Here is a 14,774-nt window from a genome sequence, read left to right on the forward strand (position 1 = left end):
GTTCACTGTTATGTTTTATTAATACTCTGATCTTGAATGTGCCCAAGTCCCTTGTAATAACAGTACTGTTGATTCAGATATTAATGATAGGACCACGACCAAAATGCTAAATTAACATAGCTAAGACAGGTTGATGCCCAGAAGCCAAAATAATTTTAATCAGATTCAACTTCATGACACGTACATTTAAAAAAAAAAATACCTTGCACTATTTGTTCCCTTAGGTAAGCATGAAATCACTCTGTAATTATCATTGCAGGGAAAACCCAACTTTATAGCCCAAAAACATGCAGACGAAGGATTCACTTCCATATATGACTGAGAACATGCAATATTTATCTTTCTGTGCTGGCTTATTTCACTTAACATAATGTCCTCAAAGCTCATCCATGTTGCTGCATATGACAGAATTTTCTTCTTTTTATGGCTAAATAGTACTCCATTTTGAATATAAACCACATTTTCTTTATTCATCCTTTGATGGACACAAGTTGATTCTACATCTTGGCTATTGTGAATAATGCTGCAATACATGAGAGTACAGATACCTCTTCAACATACTAATTCCATTTCCTTTGGCTATATACTCACTAGTGGGATTGCTGGACCATATTGGTAGCTCTAGTTTTAGTTTTTTGAGAAACCTACATACTGTTTTCCATAATGGCTGTACATTTACTTTCCCACTAACACTGTGTACTAGTTCCCTTTTCTCCACATCCTTGCCAGCATTGGTTATTTTTTGTCTTTTTGATTAATAGGCATCCCAAATGGGGTAAGATGATGTTTCATCGTGGTTTTGATTTGCATTTCCTGGATGATTAGTGATATTGAGCACATCTTCCTATACCTGTTAGCCATTCATGTGTCTTCTTTTGAGAGACGTTTACTCAGCTCATTTGGCCATTCGGGTTTCCTTTCAATGCTTTGATTCTGGGACCATTACCTGTGTCAGGAGTCTCCAGTTGGTCAAGAATGTATCTTTTGGCTCATCTTGAGGTCTTGCCAGCCAATCCCAGCTGATTTCTGCCTAGGCCATCATCACGGCCTAGAGAGATTGTCCAGGTGACAAGGAAGGGCCAGAAGCTGCTTCCTATTGAAATTATTATACAACTGTTTCCCAAAGGGGAAAAAAATCAGACCTGTAAAAAGAAAATTTAGTCAAATTTTTGACTCAATAGATTCTTATGTTTTTAAATTTTATCATACTTTTAGGTAATTTTTAAACAAAGTACATGTCGAATGACACATTTCTAACAACTCAAAAGCATCTTCCATTTTAAAACTCATTTGCCAAGCTAAATGAAGCTTCCATCCTTGAATTGAAGATTAATCAGCAGCTAACTCGAACGGGCCGCCTGCTGTGTGCCTAGCTCCTTGGATCCATTCCTTCGTGTGCGTGTCACAACAACCCCCTCCAGTAGGCACTATTGCTATCCCTGTTTTACAGATAAGGAAACAAAGACTTAGAGAAATTAAATAACAAAATCACCAGTTCATAGGAACTATCTGAATCCAGGACTGGGTTCTTAGCTCCTGTTATACACTTAGCACTTCCAAAAGATGAATGATGAGGTTGGTATAATCTTTATATACATGCTAAACGAAATACTTATTTAACATCTGCACTGGAAAGACAGAGACCCATTCAAACCCTATTTTTTAAAAAGAGGGATTCACTCCATGAAGTTCAGGCTGTTGACACTTACCTCTTTTCCCCAGGTCAAAAAGTAGAATACTCTTCAGTAAATGTACTGACCATACTGTTGGTGGCAGTGAAGGTTCGTGATGTGAATGGGGAGATTCCAGAGGGAAGCGCTACTCGTCCTGGCACTGGGAAGCCCTCGGCTGGAGGGCTGGCTCCTCACCCATTCACCCTGAGGAAAGGCCTGACCCACAGTGAGCTTGTCACCTCACACAGGGCGAGAGCTGGGGGGAAACTGACCCAGCCCTTAGGCCTCAAGCATGATCAAGATTCAGGAACCACCAGCCACGTGAGGAGGAGTAGCAGTTTTAAAGAGAAAGGCCAAGATAAGCCAAGGCACTGACCCTCGAGGAACCAGATATAATTCAGAAAAAAAGAAGAGAACCTAAAATAAAATCTCTAATAACCTCAGAGAATTTTGAGAGTATATTACATACATAAATAAGAATGGAATGCCATGCAAAAGGCTCAGAAAATAAGAATACTCTTAGATTTTATAAATGATTGCCAAAATTAGAAATTAAATAGGACTAGATGTAAAATTAAAAAAAAAAATTCCCCCAGAACATAGAATAAACAGAGACCAAAAACAGAGGCAAAAATTAAAAAAAAAAAAAAAGGGGAAAAGGAAAGAAAATTTGAGGCCCATTGCCTGAGGTCCGGCATACGACCAGTAAGCACCCTCCCAGAGATCAGAGGGAAGAAAACTACCCCAGATATGAAAGAAGAAACTATCCCAGGCTCAGGATATATGTGCATTTGGATTTAAAAGACCCGCTGAGTGAGTACCCAGCATGACAAGTGTACCAAACCTAGGTACACCTTGTACAAACAGTTTCAGGGAAAACAAAAATATTAGCAAATCTTCAAGAGAAAAAAAATTTGTTCGCCTATGTAGGAAAAGAATCAAATCCACTTCATATCTAATACCAGCAACGCTGGATGCTAGAAGGTGCAATGCCTCCCAGTTCCTGAGGGCACGTTACTTCAGCCTCAGTTCTACAGCCAGACAAAGCATTAGTGCAGGGGAAGGCAGAAGAAGGATTTTTCAGATATGCGAGGACTCAGAAAGCTCACCTCCCCTAAAGTCTTTCTTTGCAAGTAGTTTAAGGATGCTGGCCAGCACAATAAAAGAAAGCCAGAGAGAAAATGACAAAGGATTTAGGAACAAGTGGATCCCGGGGATCTGTGAAGGGCAGTTGTGGACGGCAGCTATGCCACACACCCAGCGAGCCCAGACCTGGAGCAGAGGCCGAGGCCGCAGGAGGGATAGCCTTGGGAAGAAAGGACCAGCTGCAGGAGTGCATGACTGGAAAGCTACATAAACGCTAAGAAAAAGAAGAAAGGCAATAAGAAACTCGAGGAAAACACACACAGCTGTACAAGAAAGTCATGGACCACGTATGAAATAAACTGTGCTCTGGCCTGTTCTTAGCATTGAAGCTTCAATGGGTAAGAGAACAGACTCCATTTAACCTCAGTGCTGGGAATGTGCTCCTTGCACACATGACCCCTCTAGGATCATAAGGCTAAACCAGTCAGGAAGATGTAATTCCAGCTGACAATCCACCCCACCCTGAGCAATATTACACAGCCATGAAACAGAAGTACTTTTAGTGGGAGTTAAACTCTTCGAGTCAACTTAGGAAAAAGCACAGAAGATCTGGTTGCAGATGCAGGAAAGGATGGATGCAAATATTAATGACCTTAACTACGTAAAAATTAAAGCATAGCTGATGAAAGGGAGAGGGAAGAGGTGGCTGAAGACAAGAGGTACCAATCAGGGATCATACGGAGTAGAGTGAAGACATGCGTCCATATCTGATGGAGTGCCATGCAGACATCTAAGTACATTTTTATAGTTATGATGGCACTCAATTTAATTATTTCAATGATAATCAGTCATCAATTCTTAGGAGGAGAGTAGTTAGGTAGTTAGGGTACGCTGAACTTTCACCTATCTATGGTGAGGGCACAGATGATATAAAGTGAGTAAATTAAGAAATAAGATGGGAGCTCACCATCTAGCACTATGGGCATTATCATCAGCAAAACCCAGACCAGAATATACTCAAAGAGGCTGTCTCTGAAGCCAGGCATGTGGCACGTACCTCTAGTCCTAGCTACTCGGGAGGTTGAGGCAGGAGGATCACTTAAGCCCAGGTGTTCGAGGCTGTAGTGCACTACATTACACCTGTGAATAGCCACTGTGCCCAGGCTGGGCAATAGCAAGATCCTGTGTCTTAGAAAAAGAGGCTGTCTCTGAGAGGTGATGGCAAGGGGAGGGTAAGAGATTAGATGAAAACGAAAAGCTAAAAATTCTATTAAAAACAAAGGAAGGAATAAATATTGTAAATGCACATATGGAAATCCAGCTGGAATTGGAAGCCTTTCAGGAACTGAAGTAGATTTCTGTGCCCTTGTTTCCATACACACACACATAACTTTCCTCTGCCTCCTAGTATCTGCTTACTCTTAGCTTCTGTTGCCTCGTAACTTCAGTTTGCCATGACCTCTGTATCAGTCAGGGTGGAGGCAGGAAAGAGTTTAGACCCTGATTCATAAAGAGAGATACTGAAGGGACTGTTATCAAAGGTGAGGCCTGGGGAAGGGAAACCAAGGAGGGCTGGGGAGCAACCTAGGCCCGCAGGGAGACTGTCCTAGTCCTGATTAGCATCCATGTGCTCCAGATGAAGAAGTCAGCTGGAAGGTGTCAAGGCATGGATAAATGGTGCAGGCTGGATCTCACCCAGCCCGGGCCATCTGACTGCAGACCTGAGCTCCTGAATGCTATTCTTGCCATACTATGAAAAACAAAATAAAAATTAACATCATATCTTAAAAGGCCTTGTCTTCGGGGAGAGTCCCCTTCTCCCCATCAGTGTCTCCAAAAGTAATATTACAGCAGCATCACAGTTATCCAAGATGTTACCATCAGGGAAACAACTTGAAGGGTATATGGAGCCCACCATACTATTTCTTATATGTGAATTTATACTTATTTCAAATAAAGTGAAACAAATAGACTTAATTTTTTAATTAAAATATATATAGATACTTAAAATTTGCTAAGAGGGTAGATCTTATATTCATTGTTTTTACCACAAAAGTAAAATAATAATAATGAAAGGGGTGGGAGGAAACTTTGAGAGGTGATGGATATGTCTGTGGCCTTCGTGGTGGTGGTTTCACAGTGTATTGAGACATAAATTTGCACAGCTTTTTACATGTCAGTCATTCCTCAATAAAGTGGGGTTTTTTAAAAAGTTAAACAAATATAGCAGCAGCATCAACTATCACTTATTCATCAACTCGACAAGTATCTATTTGTATGCCAGGCACAGTACTAGGTGCTAGGAGATGCAGAATGTAAAACAGATAAAAGCCCTGCCCTCATGAAGCTGACATTCTAATGGAGCTTCATTCAGCTAGGTTGCTTAAAACTCAAGTTATTACATAAGTGCTAATGAGAAAGTATCTACTTCCTTAGTCCCCCAAAATAGAGCTGATCAGGTTTGCCTGGGCTGCTTGACAAGACTCAGACAGTATTTGTGAATACCACGCTTTGTCCCAAATGGTAACTAAATGAGTCATTCTTCCCACTCTAGTGCTGAGGGATACCTGTGAAATTTAAATGTGTGCGCTATTCAATATGTGCATGGAAGAACTAACTCCCTTCTCTTTTGTCCTCTTGCTTGCTCTAGGCTACAAAGTGTCCAAGTGGGAAGCTGTGGGCACAATCAGTTGCCACAGAGATGACCAGGATGTGATCCATGAATTGCAAAACCCAGCTAGTGCTCCCAAAGAAAGACGTTTCTCCCGACCACCATTCCAGTGCCCTAGAGCTCCAACGACATCGAGGAAGAAGATGCAGCTGACAGACAGAAGATGGCAGCCACCAAAGCGCTGAGGGTCACCCCTCCTTGGCCATTTGCGTCCCGGCTCCAAGTGTCTCTCCAAGATGGCCTGTAACAGCACGTCCCTCGATACTTACCAACACCTGCTGCTGAACGCCAGCAACGCGACGGACGCTGGGGCCACGGCCCTGCCCGCCCCGCTCAGGATCACGCTGGCCGTGGTGATGCTGCTCATGATCGTGGTCGGCTTCCTCGGCAACACCGTGGTCTGCGTCATCGTGTACCAGAGGCCGGCCATGCGCTCTGCCATCAACCTGCTGCTGGCCACGCTGGCCTTCTCCGACATCTTGCTGTCCGTATGCTGCATGCCCTTCACTGCCGTCACCCTCATCACTGTCCGCTGGCACTTCGGGGACGGCTTCTGCCGCCTCTCGGCCACTCTCTACTGGTTTTTTGTCCTGGAGGGCGTGGCCATCCTGCTCATCATCAGCGTGGACCGCTTTCTCATCATCGTGCAGCGCCAGGACAAGCTGAACCCGCGGAGGGCCAAGGTGATCATCGCCGTCTCCTGGGTGCTGTCCTTCTGCGTCTCGGTCCCCTCGCTCTTGGGCCCGACGTTCGTGGAGGTGCCCGCGCGGGCTCCCCAGTGCGTGCTGGGCTACACCGAGTTCCCCGCCGCCCGCGCCTACGTGGTGACTCTGGTGGCGGCCGTGTTCTTCGTGCCCTTCAGCGTCATGCTGTGCGCCTACACGTGCATCCTCAACACGGTGCGCAAGAACGCCGTGCGCGTGCACAACCAGTCCGACAGCCTGGACCTGCGGCAGCTGTCCCGCGCCGGCCGGCGGCGGCTGCAGCGCCAGCACCAGGTCAGCGTGGACCTGAGCTTCAAGACCAAGGCCTTCACCACCATCCTCATCCTCTTCGTGGGCTTCTCCCTCTGCTGGCTGCCCTACTCGGTCTACAGCCTCTTGTCTGTGTTCAGCTGGCGCTTCTACTACGGCTCCTCCTACTACGCCACCAGCACCTGCGTTCTGTGGCTCAGTTACCTCAAGTCCGTCTTCAACCCCATCGTCTACTGCTGGAGAATCAAAAAATTCCGTGAGGCCTGCATAGAGCTGCTGCCCCAAACCTTCCAGATCCTTCCCAAAGTGCCTGAGCGGATCCGGAGGAGAATCCGGCCGAGCACAGTCTATGTGTGCAACGAGAACCAGTCTGCTGTCTAGGGAGGGCCGGCCACCGGGTCCCAGGACGCGCTCGTCCCTGGCACGTTTGTCGTAGTCTGCACTTCGTGGTGGCTGTTTAAGCACAAAGGTACTCATGTGTTACCAGATGAGCTGCGGCTCCCAAATTTCAAATTTTGGCAAGATGAATTATTTTTGTTTCTCATTGCGGAGGAGCCATGAGTGGGTCTAATGGGAACTGCAAGGTAGTTAAGGCAAAATGGAGTGGGGTGGGGAGTGCAGAAGTTGGGCAGAAAGTCAGGGACTAGGGGTAGGCAGGGAGTGAAGCTGTTGAGGGTGGGCCAGGAGCGGGGTCTGTCCCAAGAGCTCAATCCTGCCTCCGAGCTCCCTCTGCACCTGCTCCAGAGACAGCCGGTGGTACCATGTTCTGAGGTGAGAAACTCAAGTAGGTACCAGCTCGTGGGTTACCATTCCCTTTTTGACACCTGCCCTCAATCATTCATGTTTGTGGCATATGGGGAATCACGCAAGGTTCTTTTACCTTGTCAAATGTGCATCTCTGGCCATGCCAAATCATTCTTTCTAGAAGAAACCAAAATCACACTGGGACACAGAGTGAGTTCCTGTGCTTTTGATTTCCCTGGTGTGGTGCATGGGAGACCTGAGTGGCTCAAAGCCCAGAGAATGTTCTGGGGCAACTCAGCTGAAGTGAGAAGCACACCTGGACACTCATGCATGTCCCCCATACCCATTACCCCCTGACCTGGGCCGGCCTACCCCATCCCTGCGCCCCAAAGCCTCTCAGCTTCCCTGTGTGCGGGAAAATCCCTTGGCTCCTTCCCTCTTTCCCTTTCTTTTCTCCTATGTTTCCAGTGTGCTGAAAAAACGCCCCCCTGAAATCCATGCATTGAGCAAGTCTTTGCAGTGACCTGCTTTCAGTGTCAGAAGTGGTCAGTCGCTGGGCCTTGTTTACACGTTCCCTCTGGACGTCCTGGGGCCCCAGAGCCTTTGTGAGCCACCCAGTGCCCTTCAGCCCTAGCACCGCTGCAGGGGCAGAATGAGCAAACCCCACCCATGGGGCGGTCCCCATCGGTCTCGGTGTTCCTCCTACCTCATTCAGACCCGCTGCTGCTGTCTGGTCCACCCGCCCAGGACTGGATCCCAGGAGTGAAGCTGCCCAGAGGGGACCTTTCTGCTTGCACCCTACACTCGGCCACCTGCCACCACCAGGAGCTTCTGATGTTGGGAGATGAGTGTCCTGAGTTCAGGGCATAGCATTGCATCCACTGAGCTCTCTCTGTAGTTTCAGATCTGAGGAGAGTGGAAGTTTAAGGAGAAATTTAGAAAATTGGATTCCAGGTCTGACTCTATCAGGAATTCCTCTTATGACCTTGTTCGTTTCACCTCACTGCTCTGGGCCTCGGTTACCCGGTTCACCAACTGAGAAAGCAGGTCGAGATGATCTCCAACATCCCTCTCATCTCTCCAGCGCTCTGATTGTAAACCCCACTTCGTGTGTTTCCTACCCGTGCTTAACCAGATCCCCTGAAATCATTTGTTCCTCCGTGCAATGAGCATTTATTAAGTGCCTACTAGATGTAAGGCACTGTGGGGAGGCAGTGATGAATGAGGCATGCACTGTGCCTAAAAGCAGTTGTCTGATTTATCTCAGGATAATGGTAACTCAAAAGCGGCCTAAGAGCACAGAAATTCCATTTTTTTGTTTTACTTCTTATTTCTTTCTAAGAGATATTAAGAGGCTGGCTCCTATTCTCATTCCCTCCCCATGGTAGTGGTGACAAGGGCAGGGAAGAAAGGAGGGTGAAGAGAAGAACATAATTTAGATTATTCTAAGCCCAGAGAAGGGTTAAGAAAATAATTGACACCCGTGCTCACCAAGTCCACCCTCCTTTTATACCCAGATGGGGGTGGGGGAGAGAGAAAGAGAACATGAGCAGTTGGTGTGTGATTGGTTGAAGTGAGTCCCATCAATTCTGAGTCCCCAGTGCCCCAGCAAGGCCAGGATTTGCCTTCAGCTCCCTTGGGGCAGGGCTTCAGGGCCACAGCAGTGTCCAAGAGCACAGCTAGGCCACCAAGGGGACCAAGCCCATGGGCACCTCCCCTCTGGTGGGCATTTCAGATAATTTTCTTCAGAAGCCTTGAGCAAAAGAGAAATCACAAAACCGAATGAACAAAGGTACCAAACTTTACATAATTCAGTGTTATATGATATATGTTGGACAGTAATATATATGTTTCAAAGTAATAATTTTGTATATATTTTAAATAAAGTATTATTGCTCTTTCGGTGTATAAGCCTACCTTCTTGCCAAAATGTGCACAAGGACCACGAACAGTAAGCCCAGAATGCCAGGGCCAACACCCCTGTATCAGTTCGTTCAAGCTGCTATAACAAGTTGCCTTAGACTGGGTAATTTATAAGCAATAGAAATTTACTTCTTACAGTTCTGGAGGCTGGAAAGTCCAAGATAAAGGTTTGGTGTCTAGTGAAGCCTTGCTCTCTGCTTCATAGATGGCGCTTTGTTGCTGTGTCTTCCGTGGCAGAAGGGGAAGGGAGCTCCCTCAAGCCTCTTTCATAAGGACACTAATCCCATTTGTGAGGGTGGCGCCCCCAGGACTGAATCACTTCCCAGAGGCCCTACCTCTTAATACTACCACATTGGGTATTCGGTTCCAACACGTGAATTGGGGAGCGGGGATACCAACATTTAGACCATAGCAAACGCCAAAGATAACACAACTTGAGGACGTCTAGAGCCTGTAAGTTACGAGCAACACTGGAAAGACTAGAGAAGGACGTGATCTTAAGATGACAGGCGGGGACTGTTTGAGCAACAGGGGTCACAGTTTGGTGTTCGCTTTCATCATTTTGTTTTCCTATCACAGCCCTGCTAAGTAACCCCAGCCAGTTAGTATTCAACTCTGATTTGTAGCTTGCCACCTTCATTCATAATTCTCTCTGGCCTCACTTGAACCTTTAACAAACTTGATTTCCTAAGATATCGAGTAAGTACCCAGTTCTGGTTTCCTTCCCTGGGACTTGCAGGACAAGCACTGCTTTGTTGTTTTATTATTATTTTTTCATCTTCTCTTTGGCCCTGATGTTCACCGCAATCCTGGGTTCTGCTGTGTAGTCCGGGCAGCTTCACACCTGAATTGTTTCTGTGGGGGCCTTGGGCAAGAGAGAGAAACCTGTGGACTATGGTCATAAATTGGCCCTGGAAGGCAGATGCCCAGGCTCCCTGGGAGAGCCTCGCCTTAGAAATGAGATGCAATTAAATCTCAGAAGCGTCCTCCTAATTGTGACTACCCCCGAAAACCCACCACCTTTTCATCTCGAATCTTGGTCTCTGAGCTTGGAGTGAAATAAAAGCAAAGGTTTCCTAGGATGTGCTGACAACCAAGATGAGCAAGAAAAATCCAGATCAATTCTTACTTTGCCGTTCTGAGCCCTGGGTGTATGTTCCCTGCACAGGACTCGCAGTACACGCTTTTATGGGACTATAAAACCTTCTACATCAAGTATTTTTGCTGCTGCTCTGCTCCCCCTGTTCATGCATTTGGCAGTCCTGGCCCCCAGAGCCCTCGCAGGAGTGCCCAGTGCTCAGGTACCTGCTCTTACAGAAACACAGGCGTGAAACTGCCCATATTACTGTAAGGCCATAAGGAAGCACTATGGTAAAAGTCTGATTCCCACAGAAGTATAGACATACTAAAAGTTAACCAGCCATGGTAACCTAGCTTGCCTTCCTGTAGTTGCTAACTGCTTAAGAGTCCAGTTGCTTCTGCAGATAACATCACTATCGTAAAACCAAAGACTGGCCTCGTGGCGTCTGCGGGGATCGGTGGTCCTCTTGACACAGCGGGCAGCCATCGCTGGCCCCTTGTGGTTATTGTCTTGCGGGCACCGCTCCCCACAGCGGGGGGAGGGGGGGAAGAGGACCGTTCTGCTGCCCCATCACAAGCATGGCCCTGGAGCTCACCAGATTGTTTGCCAAGGTGCCTGAAGCCCAGCGGTGGTTGTCATCCCCGTTCCCAGCGCCTCCCTCTGGTCACCGCTGCAGAGTCTGTTGAGTGTGTCCTGGAGGAATCTTCGGGGGGTATTTTTAATTTAAAAAAAATTAAATTAAATTAATTTTTTTTTAAAAAAAGAAAAAGAAGTAAAACCTAAGACTGGTCTTTTAGATATCTTCCAGACTCTGCATTTGGGGGGACCAAGTGATGTCAACTGGACCAGTGGGCATATGTGGGAACTGACTCAGCTGGTCCTGCAACCTTCTACCCAGGAACTGTCTCAGCCAAGAATACGATTTCTGTTTCCCAAACCTATAAGCTCATCCCCAGCCAATTAGCAGACCCAATTCCACAGCTCTTTGTTCACCAAACTATCTTTAAAAACCATAGCCCCATAATTCTCGAGGAGATGGATTTGAGAAATTTCTCCCATCTCCTCACCTGACACCCTGCAATATTAAACTCTTTCTCTGCTGCAACCCCTGCTGTCTCAGTGTATTGGCTTCCTTTTGAGCAGTGGGCAATAGGACCCAGTTTGGGCAGTAACAGGAGCGGTGCAGCATGTGCTCCAGAATAGGACAGTCCGAACCCAGAGCTGCCTCGCTCTCTGTGTAATTCTGGGCAAGTCACACAGCATTCCTGTGCCCGCCCTTCTTCGTCTCTGAGACAGCAGAAATACTCCCAGCCAGACGGCCTCAGTGAAGAATAAATAAAAGAATGCATATAAAGAATCTAGACCAAGGTCTTGGCCATGGTAGATGCTGAAGACACAAAAGCAATAATTATTACAGTTGTGCTGTCAACCTGCTTGATAGCCAAGGTTTGTCCTTTTGGGGGCAAGGGTGGAAATTTGTTTCAGAAACTGACTGTTCAGTCCTTCTGAAGAAAAAAACAAACCAAGCAATTCTGTAGTGGACACCAGCTGGGTGTCCTCTAATTCGATTCAATCCTGACATTATCTACCCAGAGTTAGAGTCAGATCCCACAGGCTGGGGGCCCCATCCCACAAGACTGCTCCCAACTTCAGATGCCAATCACAAGTAGTAGGTGGTCACCCATACTTCTGATCAACAGGCTACAAATTGAGGGTTCCCTCCTTGGGTTCAATTAATTTGCAACAGTAGCTCACAGAACTCAGGGAAACACTTTACTTAGGTTTACCCATTTATTATAAAGACATTACAAAGGATACAGATGGACCAGCCAAATGGAAAAGCTGCACAGGGCAAGGCATGTGCCCTCTCTGGGACCACCACCCTCCCAGAACCTCCATGTGTTCAGCTATCTGGAAGCCCATCTGAACCCAGTCCTTTTGGGACCTTATGGAGGTTTTATTATACAGGCAGAACTGATTACATCGTTGGCCACTGATGATCAGCTCAACCCTCGGCCCTTCTCCTCTCACCCCAACCCAAAGATCAGGGCTGGGGCTGAAGTCCCAACTCTCTAATCAGGCCTTGATCTTTCTAGTAACCACCCCCCATCCTGAGCTACCCAGGGGTCCCCAACCACCAGCCATCTTATTAGCATACAAAAGGCACTCATCATTCTGGGCTTTCTAAGGATTTTAGGAACTATATGCCAGGAACCAAGGCAAAGACTGAATATATATTTATTATATCACAATATCACAGTCCCTTTCCTCAGCCTCAAGTGGTCCACGGTTTCAAGGTTCAGTTGACAAGAACACCACATCCACTGAAGCCAGGAGCATGGGCTTGGTTTTAAAGAGCCAAATTCTGCTCTATGGCCTCAACTGTACCACCACATTCCATTCAAAACACTCCCTGGGCTGCCAGCTGGCCTCCCAGAGCTGGATGGATGCACATTCTGAGGTCCCCAGAGAACCGCGGAGCCTGTGTGGGAGTGTAGGGAGCAGCAGGGGGGGATGGATGGGTTGGGAAAAGGCTGCTGAAATACAAAAAACCAACACCAGACAGACACATTTGCTTCCCTCCCATTGAGAGTCCAGGGCAGCCAGGCGGGCTCTGCTCCGTGTGGGTGTTCAGGACTCAGTTCCTTCCATCCAGTTTCCCATTAACCCCTCGGCATTGTCCTCATCCGTGTGGTCAGTCTGGGCTGCGGCCACTTCTGTGTTTCTGTTCAAGCTCACAAGGAAGGGGAAGAGTATGGGGGAGCATGTGCAATGAGACACCCCACGCAACCCTGGGAGTCCCATGGCCACCCCTGGCTGCACAGGAGGCTGGGAAATGGAGTCGCTGGTAGGGCAGCGGTGTGCCCAGCTGCATCTTTCTGTGGAAGAGGAGGAGGATGCGGTGGACTCCCAGCAGTGTCTGCCAAAACTTTGCACAATTTTAAAAAACAAGAGTTCCTAGCGCATATGTGATTCTGAAGTCGTATGTACAAATTTCACAAAGAGCCTTTGTTCATTGTAAAGTAAACATATCTCTATCACATCAACCAAAGACAGTTGCCTCTCTCCTTACCCCCAGCCCCTAATACACAGAGTCCTGCATCCAAATACAGAAAATACATGCATGTATGCCTGTGGTAAGGAGGCATACCTTTTAGACATATTTTACCTTTTAGAGACAAACCCTGGGAGACATAAAAGCCAAACTGTTTGAAAATTTACAGCCACAAAGAAATGAACTTTGCCAAGATAAGAAAAAACATTACTATTTAAAACAACAAACAAACAATCAACATTGATTAAGAACAACATTGATTAAGAATTTGATCACATTAAAGGAAAGAGAAATTTCAAAGCTTTGGCTGTTGAATGGTAGAGATGTTTGCCCAAGGCACAGGTGGACTACCACAGAGCATGGGATGGGCTCAGGCCAGACCACGGTGACTTAACCGTTCAAGGAAAGAGAGGGCCTGAGGACCCTCACTGGGAGGTTAGCATCTGGACTGTGTAAGAATAAAAGGATGTGGGCCGGGCGCAGTGGCTCACACCTGTAATCCTAGCACTCTGGGAGGCCGAGGTGGGCGGATTGTTTGAGCTCAGGAGTTCGAGACCAGCCTGAGCAAGAGTGAGACCCCCGTCTCTACTAAAAATAGAAAGAAATTAATTGGACAACTAAAAATATATACAAAAAATTAGCCGGGCATGGTGGCACATGCCTGTAGTCCCAGCTACCCGGGAGGCTGAGGCAGTAGGATTGCTTGAGCCCAGGAGTTTGAGGTTGCTGTGAGCTAGGCTGACGCCATGGCACTCACTCTAGCCCGGGCAAAAGAGTGAGACTCTGTCTCAAAAAAAAAAAAAAAAAAAAAGAATGAAAGGATGTGTAAATGCAAAAGCATGGTGTGTGTGCATTTGTGTGCACTCGGGTGTGTGTCTCCATTCCCCGATCACTCTCTGGGCTCCAGTTCACCTTCTGCTCTCTCGCCCCTTTATGCTGGAGGAGCAGAGAACAAGGTGTTCTAGGAATAGGAGGGGTGCCAGAGATTGCCACAGTCAGACAGGGAACCAGTGGGGGCTGCGGCACAGATAGATTTTTCCTAATTAGTCTGATAGGAACTTATCTGTGTGACAACCACTTAGATACAACCAGAGCTTTACCTTCTGCATTCACAAATGTATTGCAAGTTCAGCCTCCTGAGGTGTCCAGGTAAATGCTCGAAGATCCCCAAAGCCTAGTTAATAAGAACAAATTACTTGCCCAGGATCTTCATGTTTCATCTCTGCACTTTTTCCTGCTGCCTCCAGCATCTGCTATCCCTTTGCTGACCATTCCAATCTAGGGAAAATAACCAAGCTCATTTTCGGAAGCATTTTTTAAAAGAAAGGCTTGCTGCTCCTTATTCACGGTCCTTTGGGGGAGTACATTTCTTGTTTCCTCCCTCATCAAAATGCTGATGGCATACTCCCTCATTTCAGTATTTTGCTGTGGTATCATGAAGCCTTTGAATGCTTTATTACACCATGAACAGAGGGTCACTAAGCTCACGATAAAGACAAGCCTGAATGATTTAAAAAACGCATAAGGAGGCCGTGCACGGTGGCTCACGCCTGTAATCCTAGCACTC

The 14,774-nt window shown here is 46.8% G+C and overlaps 1 protein-coding gene across 1 annotated transcript; it reads left to right on the top strand.

The window, feature by feature from the left end:
- The first annotated feature begins 5,544 nt into the window (after positions 1-5,544).
- GPR45 (G protein-coupled receptor 45) lies at positions 5,545-6,795 on the top strand. The gene has a single exon (XM_012664286.1). The coding sequence runs from the start codon at positions 5,667-5,669 to the stop codon at positions 6,783-6,785; it is 1,119 nt and encodes a 372-aa protein (XP_012519740.1). The 5' UTR covers positions 5,545-5,666; the 3' UTR covers positions 6,786-6,795.
- Positions 6,796-14,774: the final 7,979 nt, after the last annotated feature.

This window comes from Propithecus coquereli, unplaced genomic scaffold, assembly GCF_000956105.1.
Source record: "Propithecus coquereli isolate 6110/MARCELLA unplaced genomic scaffold, Pcoq_1.0 Scaffold88, whole genome shotgun sequence".
Taxonomy (NCBI): domain Eukaryota; kingdom Metazoa; phylum Chordata; class Mammalia; order Primates; family Indriidae; genus Propithecus; species Propithecus coquereli.

Bases quoted from the DNA above. Each gene is read 5' to 3' on its own strand.
- GPR45 (XM_012664286.1), top strand. From the start codon at position 5,667: ATGGCCTGTAACAGCACGTCCCTCGATACTTACCAACACCTGCTGCTG.